The sequence below is a fragment of the Mesocricetus auratus genome, unplaced genomic scaffold, assembly GCF_017639785.1.
Source record: "Mesocricetus auratus isolate SY011 unplaced genomic scaffold, BCM_Maur_2.0 Super-Scaffold_100008, whole genome shotgun sequence".
Lineage (NCBI taxonomy): Eukaryota > Metazoa > Chordata > Mammalia > Rodentia > Cricetidae > Mesocricetus > Mesocricetus auratus.
Window position 1 is genome coordinate 19,715,692 of NW_024429192.1, and position 25,393 is coordinate 19,741,084.

At 38.3% G+C, this 25,393-nt stretch overlaps 2 protein-coding genes across 2 annotated transcripts in view; one reads left to right on the forward strand and one right to left on the reverse strand.

The window, feature by feature from the left end:
- Positions 1-2,781: 2,781 nt before the first annotated feature.
- On the reverse strand, positions 2,782-11,742 carry Rbm11 (RNA binding motif protein 11). The gene is made up of 5 exons (XM_013111936.3): positions 11,592-11,742; positions 8,162-8,324; positions 6,517-6,589; positions 5,900-5,996; positions 2,782-4,133 (listed from the first exon to the last, which is right to left on the reverse strand). Exons 1-5 carry the CDS (start codon positions 11,685-11,687, stop codon positions 3,846-3,848), a joined length of 717 nt encoding a protein of 238 aa, XP_012967390.1. The 5' UTR covers positions 11,688-11,742; the 3' UTR covers positions 2,782-3,845.
- Positions 11,743-16,384: 4,642 nt separating this feature from the next.
- Positions 16,385-25,393, forward strand: part of Lipi (lipase I) — a 54,200-nt gene continuing 45,191 nt past the window's right edge. The window contains exons 1-2 of the mRNA XM_040750363.1: positions 16,385-16,430; positions 24,858-24,905. Coding sequence (XP_040606297.1) covers positions 16,385-16,430; positions 24,858-24,905 — 94 coding nt within the window. The remainder of the gene's footprint in view (positions 16,431-24,857; positions 24,906-25,393) is intronic.

Below are 25,393 nucleotides of genomic sequence, written 5' to 3' on the forward strand. Positions count from 1 at the left end.
CTAAGAATGTCTTGCAAGGCTACCACCTATACAGATTGAAATGGCAATGGACACGAATTGCAAAGTCTCCAGTTCAAAGGGAGGGACACATGGGAAGCAAACAAGGGCAAGAAAAGTATATTTGCAACAAGTATAAATGCCAGTGGGCACTACTTGTTCTACATGAAAGACTCCTAAAACTATTATCTGCAAAGGTCAAGTGGTGGGTACAGAAACACACAAGGGGAGCATTTAAAGGCAATTACTTTCATGGGAAATCATCTCATGTCTATGCTTCTGTTGGCCCGGTACCACCTCCAGCTTCTACCCCCAGAACAGCCAACCAGACACAGCTTCCTTCCTCCCCCTTTCATACCACATCGAAAGATAACTGAGACAATTCCTTTGATGCATTGTTCCCGAAAGTAATTGTGCCGCATTTGATAGAATTTGTCAGAGAACCACAGTGTACTTTTCTAAAGAACTCTGGTGATATATTCACTGAACTTTTAAAGGGCTGAAAGTGTTTTTACTGTTGCTTTTTAAAGGCATTGTGTGTGTGTATGTGTGTGTGTGTGTGTGTGTGTGTGTGCATGAGTACACGTTAAACAATGGAATAGTGAGAACTTTCTATAATAATTCCCAGGGTTCTTGGTGGCAAGCAGTACAGTAAACAATGTATTTCTTCTGACTTCAAGGCAAGGTTAGAATACAGTTATGACTAGTGTATACTCCTGTGATTATTGTTATTTCTTATTGTATAGAAGTAAACCCCAAAACATTGTATCTCTAATAACCTCATGACTCTTATCAATATTGTTCAAATAAACAGTATTCTACTAAGCTTCCTAAATAAGTGTAGAGGAAGGTAGCAAGAGAAGACATGATAATATTTGTGCATGTGTGAAAATTTCCAAAACCAAAAAAAAATATTTGAAAAAAGATGTTCTTTGAGCTATCTGTAGTAAAATATAATTTCAAAAATAGTTTAATTTTGAGGAATTTTTTCACCCGAATAAAGTCTACGATATCAATTGTCTTTTTAAATATGCAATAAGTAAATGAACAAGACTCTCATTTCTGATGCTTTACTCACACGTGTAGAAGCAAGGGTATATGCCCTGCCAGCTCCTTTTCTTGGGACTACACAGTGAACCTCCAGCTGTTTTCTTCCTAGGGATAGGCAGGAACCGGAACCACACAAGCAATCCACCAGAGCAGCTATTTAAACCCCATCTCACTCAGCCATGTCCACCACAAGCAGAATGCTTACGCTTAATATATTTAAGCAGTCATGAAATTGAACAAATTGTGCCATTTCTACATTTCAAGTAGAAGTATAAGAGCCTATTTTCATTTTGACATGGGTTTGGCATCAAAAATATTTAGGTGTAACGGGGCATGACCAGGAACTAAAGTAAGTGACTGAAGCAAGACAGTATGGAAAAATTTTAAAAACTGATCATTATCAGGACTTTGGCGAAAACTGAGCAAAGAAGAAATCTTTGGGGAAAATTTAAACTGCATAGGAAAATATAAAGTTTGTATTGTTAATGAGACACCCTGGCTAGTTTGTTTAATAGAGAAAGAAGAAATATTGTTGGAATCCTAGGTACAACATTAGAAATACTGTCAAGAGAGAATTCTTTAACCATGCAGTAAAGAAACCGAGGACATATTTGCATATATTTTTTACCTGAACAGTGCCAAATAAGGTGTAACAACCTTCACTATTTTTATATTTTTGGTTGGGAGCCTAGCCTTTAATGGTTGAGCATCTTTCCAGCCCAGCTTTCACCACTTTTAAGTCATAGACAATAACAAAAATCAATTACAACAGTATTTCATAATGTTCCAAATATGTTGCTTATAATTGCACTTAATGATAAAATTTTGTAGGTGTCCTTTGTCAAAACAGCTTACCCGTAGTACAATGGGCCTTTTCTACAGACTTGAGGGTGTGTTTGCCACCATTTTGTAGTGACACTTTTCCTTGTTATGCTACTGTCTGCTACATTAGAAACTAGCTAAATAAATTATTGAATTGAGAATGTGTAGAGTGTCTCATTCTATTTTTAGGTTACCAATTTCTTCTCCCATTTGAAGTAGATTTTGAGGTTGGAGTATTAAAATTGAAAAAGAAAGCCCCGTGAAACCAATTATACTAACAATTCTTCATCCACATACATAGCATTTGGAAAATTGACAACTTAAAATTTGGGGGCTTTAGCAAATATTAGCACTTTAAGGGAAGTTTTATAATGTTTAACAAAGAAAAACACCACAGTGAAAGTAACTTCCCTAGAATTCTGATCAGCTGAATGGCTGACTAGCTGAGAATTGACACTGAGTTAATTTTCTGTGTCTGATGGCAGAGTTATGGGGATATGTCCCAGTCAAACTGACTCTCTTACACATGTCAGTCTTAGTTGCTAAGACTTATGCACATCTCTGCTAACATGCCAATCATGCTGACCTAATTTACCTCCATGGTAAATAACACATCTAGAGGAAAATTGAAGACAATATTAATGTGTTTAAAGATGTTACTATCTAATTATAAAGGAATAAATTTTATCTTGGCCATGATTCCAAATTGCCAAATTAGGAATTTAAAAGAAAATAATGCTTTCACATATATATTTAAGAATGTCACATTTATATTTAAGAATGTAAGTACCGGTTAAAGTTCCATGCAGCAGAATTTAGATTTTCATATCGATCAAATGGAAATAGGCTTGAATTTGTTGTAACTGCCTCTATCTTGTATACTAATCACCAAGAGTGAAACTCCGCTATTTGTCTGGTTATAACCGTGTATCTTTATTCTTTTAAATAAATAACACTTATTAAAACATTAACAACATGAGAAAGTAACATCCATGTGTGGTTTTTCCTATTGAACTGAGCAGATAAATCCAACTGGCTTTGCACGATTCTTTCAGTTAGCTTTTACAAATATACGGTTTTCATAATTTTGGTTTATGCTGCGCTATAAAATTGTCATACACCATGAATTTTGCTTATAGTCCATTTATCTTCTACAATAAGTAAATTAAAAATATAGATTTGGAATAGGCATTAAATATATGATGATACAACATCATTCTGTATACTTGCTCATCATGGCAAATCACACATTTGCTACATATGTTCCACCCTTGGTGGCTGAATAGACGGTGGATGCTAACACCATCAACTGACTTTTATCATCATAAACAATAAACGAGATGTCAAGAGATAGTTGTGTCAAACACAATCATAAAAAAGGGGATAATCACACAGGGTTTCCACTGGCCAAATGGTACTGAGCACATGACATTTTTCTTTCCTTTGATAGCACAGTCCTGGTCACGTGACATCAACCTTGCTCATGATGTTCAGAGGTACCATATTTAGACATAAAAACTAAAGTGTTAGTTATACAAGGAACGGAAGCCTCCTCACTGCATGCTTGTTAGAACTCACTGTCTTTAAATATTCCCATCAGTTCTCCCAGGAACCTGCAGATGAACCCCTGAGGCCAGCCCACTTGTGCTTGAAAGACTCCTGTGAGACTCTCAGGAGAGCAGGGTGCTGAACCCTCAAGGGTTTAGTGAGTTTGGTGAGACTTCGTCCTCAACTCTAAAAATAAGATGATGTAAAGTGTATTCTCTTGACAATGGGCCAAAAATAACCTTGCCAATACAAAAGGAGTACATTATAGTATGGTTTAAAGGCTATTATCATTCAGGGTAAAAACTGTAGAGCAGATCACAGAGTCACATTTCATATTTTTTTTAAAAGACAAGGTGGTTAAGAAATGGGTGATTTGGTACAACAGGTCTTTTTAGAGAGAGAATTGAGAGCAGTGCAGATAAGCGTCATTAGAATTTCTTCTTCCTTTTACATTTCTGGCATTTTTGGCTACCTTCATTTCCTCTCTTGTCCTCTGAGCTACTGTCACTGTCACTGGCCTGTCTTTGCCTCTTTCTTTTATTCCTGTGATAAAGGTCAGGGTCACTTGGTTGCTGATGAGTCCATTCATAGGAGCTGGATCCAGCCTCGAGGTCTGGAGCATGGTTTAAGGAGCAAGACCCAGATGCACTGTTGGGAAGTGAAGCTGTCATGTCATAGAATGGAGGCTGCAGCATTGGACTGTACGTGTGCCAGTGCTGTGAAGAGAAGAGACTATGAGTGAACACACACTCAAACTGCAAAAAGAACGTTAACAACTCGCAGGCACTTGCAGACAGTCATAGGTGAGCCAGCCGACCTGGGCATACCACAGTGACTGTGTTGGACAAGGGGTTATGGGCATTGCTTCATCTGGGTAACATGAGGCACAAAGATTGCCAGCGTCACATAATTTATTATCACATTGTTTAGCAGTACTTAGCAGAAAAATTATGCAAAAAACACATAGGTAGTCCATAAACACAATATAAAAGGAAAAACAAACCGATAAAATAGTGTATTTATTTATCCCAACACACATCTAGACTAGTCACTTATCACCTGTTTCCATTTAAGAGAATTTTTTTCAGAGCTGGAATACTGAGCCCAGGACCTTGTTCTTGCAATGCAGGCACTATATCCCCAAGATACATCCCCAGGGAGATAATTTGATTGTATTTTCAGTGGGAATCTTCTCCAATACTCACAGTTTATCCTACTTGGAAGCTAAGTCATCATTGAAGTTATTTGATTTTATGGAGAGTTACATAAAATTTATAAAAGAAAAATTTATAACTACTACCTTCCATTTGCTTGAAGTATATACAGAAACTTCCCTATATTTGATGTGATTCAGGTACTGATTTTAAATGTTAATGAAAACGAAAAGCTTCCCAGGCCCTAATGAAGCTGAGAGCTCCCACCTTCTGAAAAGACACGGTTGTTACTTTTTTAGATAGAGAAACACTTGTTGGGTTTTTTGAAGTTATTTGATTTTGTGGAGAGTTACATAAACTTTATAAAAGAAAAATTTATAACTACCATCTTCCATTTGCTTGAAAAATATACAGAAACTTCCCTATATGTGATGTGATTCAGGTACTGACTTTAAATGTTAATGAAAACGAAAAGCTTGCCAGGCCCAAATGAAGCTGAGAGCTCCCACCTTGTGAAAAGACACGGTTGTTACTTTTTTAGATAGAGAAACACCTGTTGGGTTTTAACAAGTTAGCTGAAATTTCTGGCTGTTCTAATCAGAGGACAGGGTAGCGTGAAACACTTTTCCACTAGAGACCAGCTAGACCAAATACAGAGAAAAGACCCTGGGGGACTTTAGTGTCAGGGGAGGCTTCCTTGCTGATATAGATGTAGCTATAATTTAGTAAAGTTTTCTCTAGAAGTGAAAGCATCATTTTCCTCTGGTGGTGGGAGGGGGAACAACAAAGTTAGTCCTATACCTATTGTCAACAAGCCTATAGTTTTGGATTTGCTAAGTAATTCCTGGGACTCACATTATGTCACTTAGAAAACAAAGAGTTGTGAGGGAAATATTCTAAATCAAATGCCATGATTAGGCTACAGCCAAGCTTAACATGGGAGTTCCTTCTAGTAACTGAGAACTTTCAAGTGGCTTTTTAGAACAAAAATGCTTAAATGTGATTGATGACCACACATACGAAAATTACATACTGAGAGAAAATTGTCCCTGCTAAGAATATCTCTAACAATGGTCACTTTCTAGGGAATGAGGTATTCAATGGTTACCTGGTGACTTCTGTCACCACTATTACCTGCCTGTTGCCACTGAGCACAGGGGAGTCACTGAGGTCTTACACAGAGAATTCCTCAGGACCCTGTCTGAGCATGAACCGTGGCATAGTCTGCATCGATGCCGGGTTCAGATTTCAACGCCACATGTCAAGAAGGGTGTTTTGGTTCTTATGTTTGTAAACAGTATACTAAAACAAATGTATTTCACACGTACCATTTTCTGAAAGAAAAAATATTCTTGAGGTAAAGTAGTATTCGTAACTGGGAAAAATTGCATGGGAAACGAAGATCTGCCCACCATCTCGTCATTCCTTTGCAAAAGAAGAGAAGAAAGGACACCTTAAAGTTCCAAGGAGCAAATGCCATTTTCTCATGAAAAAAATAATGACAACCTTATGTAAGTAGAAGACAAGGGTTCCATGGTAGCTTTTAACATTAAATGCTTTGAACACACACAAATAACATGTCATTTCATTGACTATGTGATGGCATGATATTACATTAATTACTTAGTTATGAAATATGGAAACTGCAATGTGGAGAAACAAATTTGTCTTTCTAGAAGAAACACTTTAGATCATGTTTTATTTTAAAAACAGAAATAACTCTGATATGAGCATAACAAAGCAAACACCTTGCAGTCACTAAGAATACATCACTTTTCTATACATAGAAAAGCAATATGGAATTTGTATCACTTCAGTTTTAAAGATACCTATACAACTTAGCTAGAACTTTACATGCATAGACTGCTGTTTTGATATACTTGCTGATGTCTGACAAGTTAAGATAAGAATGTCCATATTTATTCAAGAGCATGCATTTGATTACCTGAAGCTGTGTGAATTTATCTTCACACAGCTCTCAAAACTGTGGCTAGCTGGTTCAGAAGAGCGGGAACTACCTTTAAAGAGACAGAATTAAAGAGAATAAAACAGAACAGAAACATTATTTCATGACATAATCACTTGGAGTTTGAGCATTATAACATTAAGTGATAAATTTATCCCAAACCACAAATCTGGTAGTTCTGGCCTATAGTTCATCATTTCAGAGACTGAGGCAGGCAGATCTAGAGTTTCAGGTTAGCCTGGGATGTATATAATGAGACCCCATTTAATAAAAACCAAACAAACATAAATATAATACCTTGCCTTTTTTTGCACTAGTTAAGACATACACACATATAACATATCCAGAGTCACATTTACACATTTTTATATAGCATTACAAATGACTGGGTGAAAACTGACCTGTGTCCAAAAGCCATGAATAGCTATGAAGACTGCACAGGCATGGGACTATGTGAGATATACAATGTTATTTCATTGCACACTACTGTAAACTATTCGGTATCATTTGCTTCTAGAATATAAGACATGAACTCCCTAAACATTATGGACAAAAGCCAATTCAACTTTACACAGAATGTGTTGGAACATAACACACCCAGGCTTATTTCATCAATTGGCAGGAAGGGGGTGGGGGCAGAAAGAATGGCAGAGACAACTTTTCCTTTTCAAGAAGATATGATTTTTGTTACTGTTGACCTTAGTAGATCAATAATATTAATACATCAATTACTGAGCACCGACCTGGGGAGGCCCCATGGTACTCAGACGCCTCTATCAGTCCTTTCTCAGCCTGCAAACATTCTCTGTGCTTCTCCTTTATAGATGACTAGTTCATGATGTGTGTAACACATGTCTTGTAAGTTTTAAATTCAGGCCCTCTCAATGTTCATAGAATGGTTTCCCTGGAAAGTCTAATAGAGAAGGACTTTCTTCGAGATAGTAGGTACTTGAGCAATGTCAAAAGGTAAACATAATTGCTATATAAAGTTTAGACTTATTTGTTTTTGATTCATGTAGATTTTCAAGTTGCTAGTAACCTTTATAAGCATTTTCTGGCTGGTTCAGAAATAGAATTTTAAAAGTTTTAATATAAAACATAAAAGTTTGGCTTGGTAATATTGTAGGCAATATCAATTAATTATTTATTCAACATTAGATATGTAAGTCCCCCAAAACAACAACAGTGATGGCAGAGACATTTTCTTGTCCTATACTATAAAGAAAACAAAAGCCCCTGAGAACAGGACCAACAAGAGAGCACATTTTGAAGACTGATGGGTGACAGAACTTACCAGATACTGAAAAAATTAATAGTGATGACAAAACACTTCTTATTGCCCTACATCAGTGATTCTCAACCTGTGGGTCAAGACCCATTGGGAGGTCACCTATCAGATATTCCCACTACAATTCATAGCAGTATCAGAATTATAGTTATGAAGTAGTAATGAAATAATTTTATGCTTGGGGGTCACCACAGCATAAGAAACTGTATTCAAAATTCACAGCATTAGGAAGTTTGAGAACCACTATCTTACACTATATAGAAAACAAAATGCATAAGCCCCTGAGCGCAGGACCAACAAAGCACACTTTGAAGACTGACCAGTGAGAGAACTTACCAAACCGATACTGCACATTAATTGGTCTTCCATACAAACGAATTCCATTCAGCAAAGCTATGGCATAAGACACAGATTCAGGATGCTTGAAACAGACAAAGCCAAAGGACTTCGGCTTTCCATCTCTGTCTTTGCAAAGAGTCACTTTGGTTAGTGGTCCGGCCTGTAAGAAGCTAAAATTATTTTCTCATAAATCCAAAGATTTTGTTTTTACATTGAGATAAATGAAATAGATTCCAGTTAACTAAAATAAAGAACAGTCATAAATAGCTCCACAAATAATGCATCTTCCCAATAAACAATGTAGCTACTCAACCTTTCCAGCTTATCAAGAACATTTATGGAGAAGGAACTTATAGGAAGAAAGATTATCTTTACTTTAGGCTCTAAAAATCAACTTGGAGAATATTTGAATCTCAGATTAAAAATAGTACTACCTCTCAGTACATGTTAGCAGTATTTAACAGAAAAGTAAATTGTAATGAGGAAAATCATGTTGGTTGAGTTGGTTGCTGTCAAACCAACAGCTGCTAAGAAACTGTGAAAGGTCTAGGGAGATGGCTCAGGGTGTGTGTGTGTGTGTGTGTGTGTGTGTGTGTGTGTGTGTGTGTGTAAATGTGCTGCCACATAAGTGTCAGGACTTGAGTTTGAATCAGCAGAATGAAAACTGCCAGAAGCTAGAAGGTACACACAGAAAAGAATGCCTTAAACAAGGGAAAATCAAGGACTAATGTATAAGCGTTCTCTTGCCTCCATAGGTATGCGTTGGTCCTCACTATACACATTCATGAACATGAATGCATGTACACACACACACACACACACACACACACACATGCACAAATGCCTATGTATACTACACAGTGTTTCTAAGAGAAACTAAATCTATTATGCATTTTGATCTAGTAACACTGCTTCATAAATATTCTCAAAGGAAATTTATTTTAATATTTTTAAGATCTGGTAGAATATGTAAACTATTCATAAGAGTGAACAATTTAAAAAGTAATAACTAGAAATATTATTCTGTGGTGAATTATTCAAACAGCATAAAGTACCACGAACTGTAAGTTTCAGACTATGTGACTAGAAAAACCTGTAATGGTAAAACAAAGCAAAGAAACAAAGTCATATAGTAGAGAACACTGTCAATCACATCCGAGGAAAAAAAATTACACCAATTAACTACTTTCATGATTGTGACTGCAGGATATATTCACAAAGACTGGAACTAACTTAGAGCTGTATATTTTAATGATTTTTTTTCTCTGCAGAATTGGATAAGCACATACATATTTGCTTTTCATCCATAGGAAAGTACTGCCATTCTTACAATGGTGCTACACCTTGGATGTCTGTCTTTCTTCTCAGAATATTTTGCCCAGGGACTAGCTTATGTTCCCTTTCTTTGAATAGGAGGAAGTTAGCAAAACCATTTCCCCATTGCTGCCTCTTCTGTGAAAACAGCTTCCTGAGATGCTGTGTTGTGGAACTTCTCACTCAATACATTTGAAACCACAATCACTTTTTTCCCCCTACTCTGAATTTCTACTCTAATATTTCTCGACTAAAAGGACAAAAATATATTTGAATTTAAAAAAGGATATTGAGAAATTTGTAATAGATTATAAAAAGTTCATATGGAAATAAAGGCCTTATTCTGTTTTCTAGTTTTTGTTTTCCTCTACTAACATTACAGTACACAGTAGCATACAAAGACAAGATTTACTCATCAACACAAGCCCAAACTTCTTATTTCCTGAGTGCTGGTGATTGAGCCTAGGATCTTATGAATGTGAGGCAAGTGCTGATCACTGAGCTACACTCCCAGTTCTGCTGTAGCATTTAAAGGTAAAATTCAATCGACTTCTGTAATCAACAGCTACATAACTTTTTTTTAAAATTCAGAATGAGAACTTTTCAGGGCAGCTGAAATGGGATTTTGCTTGTGCTGCTGATGTTAAGTCATTCAAATGATCCTTTGCATTAGCAAATTCTCCTTGGGCAAGATGAAAACATAGACTTACTGCTTGCTCCATTCAACGGGATTTAAATTTTAATTAATCAGGAAAAGGAAATCATAAAAGAAATAAGGAGATGCTATATATATGGCCTTTTCTATGCACACAACTGATGCAGACGTAGTAGTTCTTACCATCTACATAGCTCAGGTGTTTGAGGATTTGCAATCCCAGAAACCATCATTCCTCACTGTCCCCCTTGGAGGTCCTAGAGGGAAGCTTTCTGGAGGAGCCAAAATTACTCCTTTTCTGAACAGTCATTTCAATCCATATTGGGTTACTAAATAGATAATGATGTTTTGAGAGGGAAAATATATAATCTTTGAGTAATAAAAATTTTAGTATTTAGGAGGCGAGCCCTTCTATAGGGTAACAAAGGAGGGCTTCACTTAAGTTTAGAGACAAAGTAAGTCCTTTAAATATTATTAAAAAAATAATCCTTTCACTACTGGTACCTAAACTTGACTCTTGAAACGCACCTCTGTAATTGTGGCCCTGAGAATTTCCCCTTATTCTATTGGTAATAATAGGTATCATTACTAATAACAACTGTCCTATTAGCAGCGGCCAACAGCACTGCCTGTAGCTGTTTTATTGAACTATCTCTGGCAATCGTATTACAATTTAGACGCCCATTACTCGCATTTGACATCATAGGAAACCACATACTAAGAAGACTCAACTACCGACTGATTCTGTCACACTGTAGACCTCAGGGCTCCCACAGTCAACTATTTTTTGCAAACTATTTACTCGTCTGTTGGGCAGATTTGCATAAATCTTGGGAAAACAGTTTTGACCTCCCCTTTCAGGGTCTCTTCTCGGCGGCACTTTCGATTTGCTCCATAATTCTGAGTCAATTAACCAACTAGATGAGGAGATGAAGACACCCTTCTCTGGGCAAGTGAGTTTGCCAGTTCCCAGAAAGGTCCGGAAGGTCCTTCATATGAAACACAGTGGCATGGACCAGGGGACCCCATAGTTAGTCACGGTGCACTGACTGCCCAGCGTTTCAGTAATCGCTAGCATGATTCTAGAACACACTGCTTTCCCCACCAAAAGGCTTGACAGAAAGGGTAATGGCCAGGGACAGGTACCATATTCGGGTGGGACACAAGGGTGCTTACTATCCCAGGGAGACAGAGACGGGGTTGTTTTGTGTTCCCGCAGCAGCAGCAGCACAGCCAGGGCCCGCAGAGGCTCCGGGAGCCCTCCCTAGGGGCTGGCAGGCTGGGGGTGAGGGGTAGGAGGTCGCTGCCCACCCGGGGCTGCAGAGGAAGGGACATTCAAGCCACTCGTCCCCGGCCACGCACTTTGCGTGCCCAAGTGAAGGAGGGGAGACCCGAGCTCCGGCGGGGCGGGGTCCCGGGGCTCCAGAGCCGCCGCCCGGCCTCCCCCGCGGACGGTACCTGAAGGAACAGCTCGTAAAGAATCTCTTCCCGTACTCGGGCCTCTAAATTGCCCACAAACACGGTCCTGTCGGCCTCCTCCTGAGCCGGGAACATCCCTGCGGTCCTCAGCCCGGGGATGGAGATGCCGAGGCCCCGCCCCCTCGCTCTGCTTTCCTGCGCGGCCCCGCGAGGGACCGGTGCGCGCTGTGGGCGGGGCGGGGGGACCACGCCCACACACACCCCTCCCCGGAGGGAACGGCTCACTACCCCGCAGCCCCGCCCCCATCTGGCTGAAGATGCTGTACCTGATCCCCAGGGCTTGGCCAGCAGCTTGTTTGGAATAGTGCCTCTGTCTCTGTCTTCCAGGAAGATTATTGATTTTAGGTTCTTTATAATAATATTTGAAATAAAATGACTAGGTGGATGATTTAAGATTGACTAACTTCACTATGCACAAGCTCAGGGTAATGTAAAAAGTTAATTTGTCTTTAAGGAGTAACACGGTAATGCTGTTATTGTAAAATGTAAATAAATGTCTACATGCTTAGATATTGGTAACAGAGAGAACTAAATATTTACTGCTTACATGATCCCAAGACAGATCACTGAAAATAGTCTGTGGTCTCTGAAAGGCCACTGAACTCGAGAAAACACTGAGTATCAAAAGAGTCATTAGAAAATGTCTACTGAGGACCCTAAAATCTTCCTGGAAAGATCATTCAGTTATGAGAACATGACTTGGTCTTTAGTTAGTGGAGTGGTGGGAATTCATTTTGCATTCAGGAGACATGCTTCGGCTTGGTTGATTGATCAGATAATTCTTTTCTAAAGAGAAGGAAATGGTTGAGAAACTCTTACAAGAAACGTTCAGCGTCCTTAGCCACGAGGGAAATGCAAATTAAAACTGCTTGGAGATTTCATCTTACCACAGTAAAAGGGCCAACGTCAATTAGACAAATGACAGAACACACTGGCAGAGATGTAGGTAAAGAGGTACATTTATTCATTGCTCATGGGAGTCCAAACTGGTTCAGCCACTATGGAAATCGGTGTGGCCTTTCCTTGAGAAGGTCTGCCTCCAGATACAGCTGTAGTACACCTCAGAATACACCCAAAGTATGTGACACATTTGTGAAATGGAATACTCTTTAATTGTTAATATGAAAATCAGGAAATTTCCAGCTAAATAGGACTAGAAGCAATCATCCTGAGTGAGGTCACACACACACTCACACACAAATAAAAACAACAAAAATACCCAAAGCAAATACTTTATATTGTGTGTTTTCTTTTATATGTAGATAACTAGCTTTCAAGATATCAATTGTATGCTACAATCTGAATATTCAGAGTCAGATACCTAGTAAGGGGCCAGAGGCAAAGAGAGGATATCCCAAGGAAAGGGAAATAGAATGTAGAGTTCTCAAGCGATAAAGGAGAAGCCAGAATAGGAGTAGGAAATGGGGCAGAGGGAAAGAGCAGAGTGAAGGAAGGAGCATGGGAGAGGCAACCAATGCTGCAGGTCATTTGAAAAATCATTGACCAAAGGGATCTCTACCTATCATCCATACTCTCGGGCTTTTGCCAAGGCTATTGGCTGCTCTCCATAGCCTGGTGGTAAAATCCTATCGCTGAAGACAGCATGTAGGTTATCAGGCACAGAGAAATTGAACTTGTGCCCAGCTAGAAGCTTCACCCATCCTGAATAGCATTCATGGTGCTAGAGTTTACTCTGTAGAATGTCGTAGGAAAAAGGTAATCATAAATATTATCCAACTACAAACCCTGGGACCCATAACAGTGAACTGCCCCCAAGATATCCTGCTACAACAGTGGCACAAATGTTACAGGAGTAACCAATCACTTTTTGATTGATTGAAGGTCAACCTGATAAAATGGGAGTCATGTCTGACATTGCTAACATGGCCAAGGAATTCAAGATTGGATAGATAGCTCATGGACCTAACGGGAAACATACTACTTTTATTTTGCACCCGATTGATTCTGAATGACATATTGTTATCTGCTACAAGCTGAAAGATCACACAGTAATTATACAGCCATCATCTCATGAGATATCTCAGAAGAATTAAGGATTCTCCTGATTGATGAAACCAGTACAAAAGTTGTATTTCATGTTATAACCTTGTGAATGAAGTGGCTGTTTCTTGTTGTAGATTCATCTGTCCCGTATCTTATTCCTTTCTGCAACAAGCGTGGGATTTACTTCTCACAGTTTAAAGCACTATCTGATCACTTACTGGGAACAAATTTCCCCATGCATTTGGAGTTTACTGATTACTATGTGTAAAACCTGTTCTCAATTAACAGGTCACCTTACTATAATCTCCATTATTGATTACATTCCTTACCTATGTGTGAGACCTGTTTCCTACTACCAGGTTTTTGTTCCCCTCTCCATTGCAATTGCAGAGATCTGCCTTCTTGCAATTATCCTTATTGACAGGCATTTGGTCAGTGTTTCGGGCCCAGGCAAAAGCATCCCATCTAAGACATTCCCAGATATCCAAGGACATAGAATTACTACAGGCACAAAGTTGCTGATTCAGAGCTGCCTAGATGGATAGGAAAAATAAGTATGCCCTAGCTTTTCCTCACTGGCAGGAAGAGAAGTGATAACCTAAATCGCCCCGCACTAAAAGATTCTAAGACTTATTGTTTTATTAACTCGAGATTTTAGCTCGGAGATTTACTGCTCCCTCCTATTTCCCCTGAGAAGATAAAGACAAAGGTAATCAGCTCATTTGCTCACCTTCAGAGAAAAACAGACTTTCTTGAAGGCCTGTGCCACCACTGAGACCAGAGCACTAGAAGGTTCCGGGTTTTGTTTCTTGTGCAAATTAAACTTAGAACCTCTCTTTGACCTACAACCCTAAGCAACTGATGGTAAAAGCTTCTCCTAGACGTTTTAGTTTATTGCTCTGTGTGTAAATCTTATCTGCCTTGTTGACCCTCAGAAACTCAAACCTCACATTGTATTGTACAAAGAATACACATGTATCTTCAAGAACTGGGGAGGAGATAAGGAGAATAAGAGGGAAAGAGAAGAATAAAGGAATGCAGAGGAGCGATTGTGTGTGAGTCTATTCCTTTTTCCCCTCAGATTTTAAGTTCCTTCACTTACTTGTAGTTCCTTTATTTGAGCCCTGAATGAAAATTTTAAAAGCAAAGGACTTTTGAAGTTTCTTATAGATCAGTGCTCCACCCAGTCTCCCAGTTAGCATCAATTGCTGTCAAGTCCTTACTCTCTGGACATTGCTCAGTTGAGGGTCTCTGTGTTAATTCCCATCTATTGCAAGAAAAAGTAAGGACTTGACAGCAGTTAGTTAGTGTTAAATGGAATGTCTTCAAAAGCCCCTCCTCTTGAGGCTCAGTGATCCAGGAGGGAGAAGAGGAAGAATTGGACGAGCCAAAAATGGTGGATGACTAAGGCAAACAACGTTATATGTACACCTTAGGACAGGCAAACATAAGAAATCACTCTGACTGTAGTAGCATGCTAAGGACCTGCACAGGTTTAAGCTAGATGGAATCCCAACCTAACCAGGGAAGCTGACACGATCCCACACCTAACCAGGAGGCAATTTGTGATTAATACCTGCTAGCAGACCATTTTTACCGTATTATTGAAGATTTTCCAATACATGTATGAGGTCGTGATCTGTGTATGTAGACCAGCTATTGTTTATTCTTGCCTCCTCAACATTGTTTCTGGGAAAGAAAATAAGGGGAAAACTGGACAAACATGTGAACAGAAAACCAGTAATAATTTTTACACGTTTGTTTGTCATATTCAAAACAAAAATGTTAGTATTCAGGCATCTGTACTGGCCTGTCTTTGCGGTTCTGATAGGGTATGCCCTCAGCTGTAGCCACTAAGAGCACCACCTGTGCACAGTCACTATGTTCCCTTTTAAAAGAGCCCTGTCCACCTCCCATCCTCCTCTCTCTCTTTTTCTCTCCCTTGCTCTGTCTGTTCCTCTCCCTTTGCCTCCTTCCCTCCCTCTCTCCTTTCCTCTCCACTCTGTCCCTCTCTTTCTCTCTCCCCTCCCCCTCTTCCTCTCTCTCCTTCTTCTCTCCCCTCTCCTCACACACACTCTTTTGTCCCCAGAATCCGGTGTCCCTCTTCCCCATTCCACTAATAATAAACCCTTCTGCTTGAACTCACTGTTGCCTGGAGTCTTTTCTCTCATGCTCTCATGAGCTGCTTTTTTTATTATTACAACACAAAATAGTCTTCCTTTTCAAATTCTAGCTCCAAAAGGCAAGCTAGAATCTAACATTTTAAAATAGCCACTTTGTTTTAGATACATAATGACAGACACATAAAAAGCTGGACAGCTTCATGGGTGTGGATTCCATTACTGGTTTTTAGCTCTGTGAAGAATCAAAATGATGATAAAACACAACTTTCCCTGACTCCATTTCTGGCATTTCTAGTAACAATTTTTTTTATACTTTCCAAAAACATATCATTCCATGCCACTTTTGAAATCCTGAGGTTAAGGAGTAAAGACATCTACAATTAGGTTTCCCATTCCCTTAAATCCTACTTGTGTAGCTAAACATTTGTAAGTTATTACAGAGTCTATGGCTTAAAATGATCTCCTAACACAAACCAGCAGGAGACAGCAGACTCACTCACCTTTTCTAGACTGGGGGAGGAGCAAGAGGCATTTTTACAGGAAAGCTCGCCCAGCAGAGACCATCGGATCGAACAAGAACCTTAATGAATTACAGAGTTTACTTTTGGTGAATCCCAGTGTTTCTTTTACAGTTTCCGATTCCAAATGAGAATATACATTTTTCTGTGTCTGATGTGTTGGATAAGATTTGGTAAGATGTTTATTAATCGCTTATCGTTAATTTATTGTAAAATAATTAATATGGTTCGGATTCTGCTATGCCATTCTAATTGGCTGATTATGGTGTTTATACTTAACTAGACTGCTATCAAGAGGGTATGTGTGTGCACTTATACACATGTGCGTGTGTTTGCTAAACTGGAGCTCTGTGCTCTATTGATCACTCAGATTAGCAGCTAGAGAACTCATACTCAAAGAGGAAATAAGTAGGAACATTCAAGATAAAAAGTGATTAAGCAGTAAGGAATTAGTTCAAGGTTTGAAAATCATGACTTACTATATATCTTGCTTTCATTTCATTTCTTTGAAAATCTTATGTTTGAAGAGAATTGTTGACTAGGTAACTTATCAGGCGCAAAGCAAAATTATTAATACATTCGAACTTTTCTTTTTCTTGTTTCACATAACACAAGTCCCAAACTATCTAATGGTTGTAGTCGAGAACTGTAATTCTTCTGCTGGTTGGTAATGGGAGTAAAGCCCACTGAAGTTTGTAATGTAGCTTTCTACTTTATGGGTGAACATCTTGTTCTAGCATGAAGAAGAATGACTAGTTGGTTATGCTTGAACAAGTCATTCTACTTTCTGCAAATAAAAATAGTAGCAAATTCATAAGTTGAAATGAATATTAACCCTCTGGTGGAATTTTGTGAAAGATTATTTTCTTGATGTCTTAAATATCTTCAATAAACTCGTGATTCTTAACTCTAAAAACCATAATATACCAAGTAGAAATTGATATTTGCTTTTATTTTTCAGTTGAATATTTGAACTATTAATAGTATTTGAGAACTAGGCAATAGTACATAGTTTATTTTTTAAATTTTACGAGGTAGGTTATCTTTTCTAAATACATTTTAAGTTTGTGATACATGTTATCATCATCTTGACATGAAAGCTGGAGAAATTTGAAGTCTATGCTGTCAGACTTAGTTATCCTCTAATATTATAATTTATAGTTATATTGATAACATAGTTTGTACACTTTAGTGTCGACTTTCAGAAATTGTTGTTTTGACTAGAACTAGTCAGTTTTCTATGTTTCCAAAAGGAAAAAATAGCTATAATTGTTAAATATATTTTGTTTTTGTCAAAAGTTTAGCTCATTTATGCTGATTACTAAAATAAAATAGCAGGACTTTTAGATATTAACAGCAAACAGGAAATATCAAAATGGAAAGTTTTTATAATTTGAAAGATGTATTTTTAACAGATGTAGACTTGTTTCTTTCCTTAAAAAATCTCTGATCGATAGGAGATTTTGCTGGATTTTTTAAAATTTTAAATAGCTTGTTTTACATGTCAATCCCAGTTCCCTCTCCCTCCCCTCCTCCTGCACCCCCTCACCGTTCCCCCCCAGCCTCCCACCCTATCACCATATCCTTCCACATAGGGGATATCCAGAGTCTGTCATTTCACTCAGGGTAGGGTCCAGGCACTTCCCTAAGAGTCCAGCCTGAGAGAGCATCCCTCTTTGTGTTATGGACACACGAAGGCCGCTTGTATGCCAGAGATAAACACTGATCTACTGCCCAGGGCCCCAAAGGTTGCCCAGGCCTCCTCACTGACTCTCACATTCAGGGGGTCTGGATCAGTCCCATGATGGCCTCCCAGCTGTTGGTCTGGGGCCCAAGAGCTCTCCCCTGTTCACATCAGCTGTCTCTGCTGGTTTTGCCAGCCCATTCTTTGCCAATTTGCTCACCTCTCCTCTCTTCTGTCACTGGGTTCCTTGGGTTCAGTTCAGTGTTTAACTGTGGGTGTTTGCCTCTGCTTCCATCAGTCACTGGATGAAGGCTTCAGGATGGTTATAGACATCAAGTTCATTATCAGGAATGGGCATTCGAGGTGGTCTCTCCACTATTGCTTTGCTTGCCAATAGGTGTCATCCCTCTAGATCACTAGAGGTCACACTGGTGCCTGATCTGTCTTCTAACCTATGATTCCCTCTTCCCCCTGTCTTACCCCCCACTCAAACTTCCTGTTCCCCCATGACCTACTCTCTCTTCCTCTTCTCCCCCTCTCTTCTTCCCAGCTCCCACTCACCCTCACCTCTCGCCGTGTTCCCCATCTGTTCAGAGGATCTTGCCTCATTCCTCTTCTCTTGGGTACCATGCATATCTCTTAGGTTATTTTCCTGTTTCCCAGACTCTGTCAGTGGAAGTGCAGACTGGCACTATCCTGATCCATGTCTAAAAATCCATATATGAGTGAGTACATAACATGTTTGTCTTTTTGTGACTGGGTTACCTCACTCAGGATGGTTTTGGATTTTTAATAGGCTGTTCCTTTTAGTCATCCTTCATTCTGCTTGTGCACAGTTTGCTTTTCTTCACTGGAGATTCTGTTCTATGTTGTGTATAGTTGGTCTCTCTTGTCAATACTGAACATTATTGATGAGGTCTGCACTCTTCAAAAGTAAAAACATCCTAGGAAACTGAAATGAGTACAACATTTAAAAAGTATTTATAACAAGGCAAAGAGGAAGGTAGATAAAGATGTTTATCTACATATGTATTCAGAATATATGTGCTTATATTCTTATTGCAATTGCTAGCTGCTAAATGCACCTTTTTTGTTGTTTTGGCTGTTGTTGTAGTAAGGACAGGAAAATACTTCTGTAAGGGGCTGGATAATAAATACGGGAAGTTTTTGTGGATCATAGAGTCAGTGTTGTGAGTTTCTGCTCTGCTGTCTGGGTTTGAGGGCAGCTTTAGATTCTTGAAAACAGACCAATGCAGGTCTGATAACAAAACTTTATTCAATTTATGAATTAGTTATAACTTTTAAATATCATACTGTTTATCTTTTTCATTCATGTAAAACTATGAACATTGAGGCTAATAAGATGGTTCATTAGTTAAGAGTCGAGGCTGATCTTCCAGGGGACCTGGGTTCAATTCCCAGCACCTACATGGCCGCTCATACCTTTTGCTCCTATTCTAAGGGATCTGATACCACCACACAGACACACATGCAGGCAAAACACCAATGCCCGTGAAATACAAATAAATAAATTATTTTAAAAATATGAAGGTATTCTTAGATTATTGGCCAGATTTGACTTTCATGACATAGTTTGTGAATTCCTATCTTTTAGTCCTGTGGGAGACATATTGAAGATAGGTTTATTCAACTCTCCTTTTCTGTCATAGCTGAGAAAACTGAAACAGAGATTTGGAGACATTTTTTTATAAACTTATAGACCTTGGCCTATACTGTATCGATTAAATAGGAATTTGGTTAAAATGCAAATGGTTTCTGTGAATTTAAATTTTTTAATATTGCATACATACTATACTTAAATAATTTCTCCTTTTATATCCCCCCTTCTATATCTACTGTCTCACTCATTGAGGACTGCCATTCTGCATATGAATAAAGCACCCATAACATTCTTGCACTCCCAAGAGGCACTGTGTACATTACAGTGAGAATAGTATGGCAGAAGCCCAGAGGCCACAATCTTTCCATGATAAATAACTTAATGTTTACAGTGATCCACAGAAATGTTTAATTCTGCACTTTGGGATGAGCAGAAGTGTCTTCACAGATAACTTGAGGAAGTGTTTCCATCTATAATGTGTCCTCTGTCCAAGCACAGTTCCGTTAAGCAGCCAGTCACTAGAAGCATTATAAATCTCCATTCAGTTGTAGTATATTACTACAATGTATGACTAACTGCCACCCAAACATCATGAAATTGGACAATTATTTAACCATCATGAATATGTTTTCATATATACAACACAGATGTATGTATCTAAATATATATACATATATATGCATATGTATGTGTTTATTCTTTCTTTTTGAGATTTTTTTTTTGGTTTTTACGAGACAGGGTTTCTCTGTATTGTTTTCGAGGCTGTCAGTCCAGCCCAGCCTCGAACTCACAGCGATATGCCTGCCTCTGCCTCCCGAGTGCTGGGATTAAAGGCGAGCGCCACCACCACCCGACATCTTTTTGAGATTTTTATAGATGGGTCCTGTAGCTGCATCATGTCCATCTCTCTCTCTCTCTCTCTGCTCCGTTTCCTCACATATTCCCCTTTGTGCGACCTTTAGACATTTGATCTTGTAAAACCTCACTTTCTTCACTTACTGACTGGAGGGCAAATATTAAATAAGAATAAGGCAAAGCTTACACGCAGTGATTGTTAAGCAGTCATGAGTCTGAGCTGATAAAAGATAGTTTTTTTTTTCTTACAGACTATTTGAGTGGAAGTAGAATTTGAGGGGAGGATCAGGGAAAACTCTTGGCTACTTTTATGGATGTGGGTATTGTTCAATGGCTTTCTATTACACAGTGAAGGGCTCCCCGCATTCTCAGCTCATACAACCCTGAAAGCCGCGAGGCAGATGATCCGTTCTCAGCTGCTGCTAAGTGAAAATGAGTTTGAAATTAAAGATTGCAATAGGAGATGAGGGAGCACTTCTGTCTCCTCCTTCTGTTCTCTGGCAAGAAAAACCATCCACTTAGGGTGAAATAAGCAGGAAAAATTTGTCTCAAAGGGGATGAAAAGGGAGGGATGGTTACGAGGCACTGGGAAATAATGGATGATGGTGGAGGGATCTTCCAACAGATACAACAGTACAGCAAGATGGGAAGAATGAACTGTCACATATCAGGTGGATATCACCTAACAAAAATGTACTGTGCAGTGTAAAATAACAAAGGGATCTTGATTGTAATCACCATAAATAAGTGGTAAATGAGGATACAGATAATAATTCCCGATTTGATCTTTATACTCCACTACTTCTTTTTATTCATCTTAAGTGTTCAGTGTCATGGGTTTGACATTATTACATATAACACAAAAATCACATTTATCAGGCCTCATTATCTGCAGTATGGCATTCATTTGTCTTTTGCATAAATTACCCCTCCTCCTTATAGCGCTAAGTCCATAACTTAGAATTGCACTGCACATGAGAGTTTTAGTAGAATTAATCCTGTATACACTTGGACCATGACTTAGCTTCATGCTTAATCAAATCTTCTCTACTCTTACATAAAATACTTTTGCCCTTCAGTATTTATTTTATGGGAGTATATATTTCTATTTCTTCTCTTTTTCCTGGTGTTTTGCTATTTTGTTTCCAGTGGTCTTCTCCTCTTCCTCTAATTCTTCCCCTGTATCCTCCTTTCTTCTATTTTTAAAAGATTCAGTGCATGTTCCTCACCAGCACCCCTTTTCAACTAGCTTAAAATAATTTATGATCTCTCCTTACTTTAAAGTTTTGTATCAAATGCCACTGAGTCCAAGCACTTTAAAAATTTATTGCTAGATGTGTTCCTTTTCACTTGAGCTGCTGAAAGAACAAAGACACTTAGCATAGAACTCACTCCTAACTGTAGCTGCTTGTGTCACCAGTTCTACCATGAGGCCCAATCCTAGGCCTAGACCAACTGGGTGTTGAGTTTGTCCTAGAGCAGATTTAAAGAACCTTCATGAATAGCCAGTCAAAATGAACAACCACCACAACAAAAAAACCCAAAGCAGCAAACAACAAAGTCTCCTTCGCCCCCCTAAAATTTCAAAACCACATTAAAAGAAAAATATTCGTTAGGGTAGGAAAAAAATTCCAGAAGAAAATAAAGGAAATTTGGAAAATATAAATGTAACTATAAAAATATCAATTGAAATTTCCATTTGTCTGCTTCTGCATATTTTAAAAATGATAGTTCATAATTTTTATTACTTATATAATCTTAACCATTCATTTCCTGTACCACTTATTCTAAATAAACTTACTTTTCAGTTTCTATTACCATATTTTAAAGTTAGAGTTAAATGTGATACAATAAAAAGCAATGGCTTGTACTAGTAATGATTGTTAAAAATAATTCACACCATGGCAGCAGATGCCTTTGTACTTTCTTACTTTTAATAGGATAAGCACTGTTAGGATTTTATCACTTTAATAAGCCATACTTCTATCTGAAGTATGTGTGCATATTAATTAATATGTGAACTAATATTTATTAAATTTGAGTAATATTGATTAAAATTATCCTCTCCTTTCTTGTTTTATGGTATGCATTTTTGGGAGGAGCTTGTTTGGCACTTTTGAATTTATGTTGTTGGCTGAGTGTGTAGCTTATGCGTGTGAATGTTTATATTTGATATTTAGAATGACTTGAAGAAATGGAATATACCTGTAATTCCAGAATTTATGAAGTTGAGGTTGTAAGACCCCTGAGAATAGTTCAAGACCATCCTAGGGCTATAACTGAGACTCTGCTTTAAATGAATAAATAAATAAACAAATAAAAGCTTTATTTTTATATACTTGGAAAATTCGATCATTACTATCTATTCTATATCCTTTTAAAATTTACTTTATCAACCGGGTGGTGGTGGCGCACGCCTTTAATCCCAGCACTCGGGAGGCAGAGGCAGGCGGATCTCTGTGAGTTCGAGGCCGGGCTGGACCGATAGCCTCCAAAACAATACAGAGAAACCCTGTCTCGTAAAAACCAAAAAAAAAAAATTTTACTTTATCAAAGTGTAACTTAAATGTAGCAAAATCTACATATTTAACAGAATGCATGGACACATTTTGAAAAATATATGCACCATAACGTACATGATACATAAAAATCATATCAACTGTGATGTAAAATACTTCCTATACCCCAAACTTCCTAAGCTTTTTGCAATCAATTTCCTCCCTACCTTGTTCCACTTGACCCAAACCTCTCTCTTGATACTCCAGAGTAGCCATCCTTCTTCTAGAATTACATGTAAATGATTACTTTTATTTTCTAGCCTTTTATATCATCTTCTTGACATCATATTTTTATGCTTATAAGACTTGTCTTGGTAGTAGTACTAGTATTATTTGTTGCTTGGGAAGTAATAAATTACACAGACTACAACAACTCAACTCTTCATGTGTTTCTTGAGGTTGGAGTAGCATTAGCTTATAAATATAGATATTTAGAGGCAGCTTGTCAATTATGCAAACAACAGTAGTAAGATTCCGTCTAGGACCCAAGTTCTCCTTGCCTGTGGGTTTTTGGCTGTGTTAACATTACAGGTATGGATTCCTTCTTTTGGACTGGGCCTTAAAGTCACCCAGAGAGACATGTCATTTACCATCATAACAGTCCTGTGAGAGTGTGTATTTCCCGGTGGATTGGTATTGTTGTTCAGAGGGTTCACAATGGGATAAAGATTGTTGATGGTTCTTCTCAAGCAGCTGAGCAGAGCTGCCTGCCACTATGTAATTGAGCCTGCAGGGAGGACATTTCCATAACACTAGCTTATTTTCTCTGTATCTTCCAGCCACTGCCTATGGTATCTTTAACAATAAGATCTTATCAACTAGGTCTGCTGGACATCGAAGAGAAATGGCAAAAGACTATGTTATTCTGGGATCCTTGGGACCTCCTTGACCAATAACTAACAAAGAACTATGCAGTAGCTGGCATTGGGATTTTGGGAGCAGCATTACCTAGACTTACATATTAACTCCTTCTCTCTCTCTCTCTCTCTCTCTCTCTCTCTCTCTCTCTCTCTCTCTCTCTCTCTCTCTCTCTTTCTCTCTGTACATCTCTGCATCTCTCAGTGGTTTTAAGATACTTTTTATTTGGGGAATTAAAAATGGACATTTTATGATACCTTCAATTGAGGATTTGTCTAATTTTCTATACTCCTTCTCACCTACATTCTTTTTATTTGTAAAAGTTGGATGTGCAAGAGTACAAGAATGATTTGTGCTGTTAACTCTCTGTGATTTTCAATGTTCAATCAGTATCTGTTTTCACTATCACTCTTAATATTTTAAATGAATTTCTGTGAATTTCATCTTTATGAATCTAACATTTTTATTTAAGAATGACAACATCAGGCTCGGGGGAAATTGCTCTTACTTTGAAATGACCTGAGTTAGAATAATGAGTACCCATGAACGAAGGTGGGTACACCTGTGACTGTCTGTAATGCCAACATTAATGGCCAGAGACAAGTACATCTTTAAAGTTCCCTTGACAGACACTTTAATTACAATGACAAACTTGTGGGTTAGTGAGCTAGCTTGTCCCAAGTTGAGGGTGACAAAGGGAGATACCTGTTGCTTTGCTGTGGTCTTCTCATACATGCATACAGGAGTATGTGTGCATGCACCACACACACACACACATACACACACACACACACACATACACACACACACACACACACACACACACACCATATCAGTAAGTGTAACAATCATCTGTGAGTAGTACCTTTGAGGAAAGGCCCAAGGCTGCTAGTTGCCAACATTTCCATTTAAAGTCTCAGGTGCTACACTTCAGTCTATCTGACGAACTGTTTCAAAAGGAAAGATTGACGTCATCATTACTCTGTTTGTCAACTGAATTTTCTGTCTTGGTATTTTTTTTTAGGGTATTTACATTTTCTACGGAAAACCACTACAGTGCATAAAGATCCTGGTGAGTCTGATTCAGTGATTTTTTTCTCTACATTTCAATGAGCTTCTTGAGTTTGCAAACCATACCCTGCAACTATGACCTTAGTTAATGAAGCAGAACTCCTCTCTTCTTCCACCAAGTGACTCTCCTCAAGGAACAGCAACACATTTTAATTTGCAGAATTTCCATCCACCCTTTATCTTCATTCTCTTCTTAATTTTAACACCTCCTTCTTTCATGTATTCCCATAGAGGGAGATTTCCATGTTCGATATGATTTTATAATTTGAAGGCATATTATGCAATTGTATTTTTTCTTAATTGGAGTTTTGATTGTCCCGTTCTTTATCTGATGCTCTTTTGTAACCTTTAAAATTTGCCTCAATAGCTCCTTTCTCTTGCTCTTAAAACGACATTCTTTTCTTCTGTTCTAAATAAGAGTGCTGTAAATAAATTAGTTATTAATTCTACACCTTGCAATAGATACAGCATTTTTCTGATGACTACTTA

Bases quoted from the DNA above. Each gene is read 5' to 3' on its own strand.
- Rbm11 (XM_013111936.3), bottom strand. From the start codon at position 11,687: ATGTTCCCGGCTCAGGAGGAGGCCGACAGGACCGTGTTTGTGGGCAAT. The intron at 5,997-6,516 runs GTAATCAAATGC...TCTTTTGCAAAG, and splicing joins ATAAATTCACACAGCTTCAG to GAATGACGAGATGGTGGGCA. The intron at 4,134-5,899 runs GTACGTGTGAAA...TTCTCTTCACAG, and splicing joins ATTTTTTCTTTCAGAAAATG to CACTGGCACACGTACAGTCC.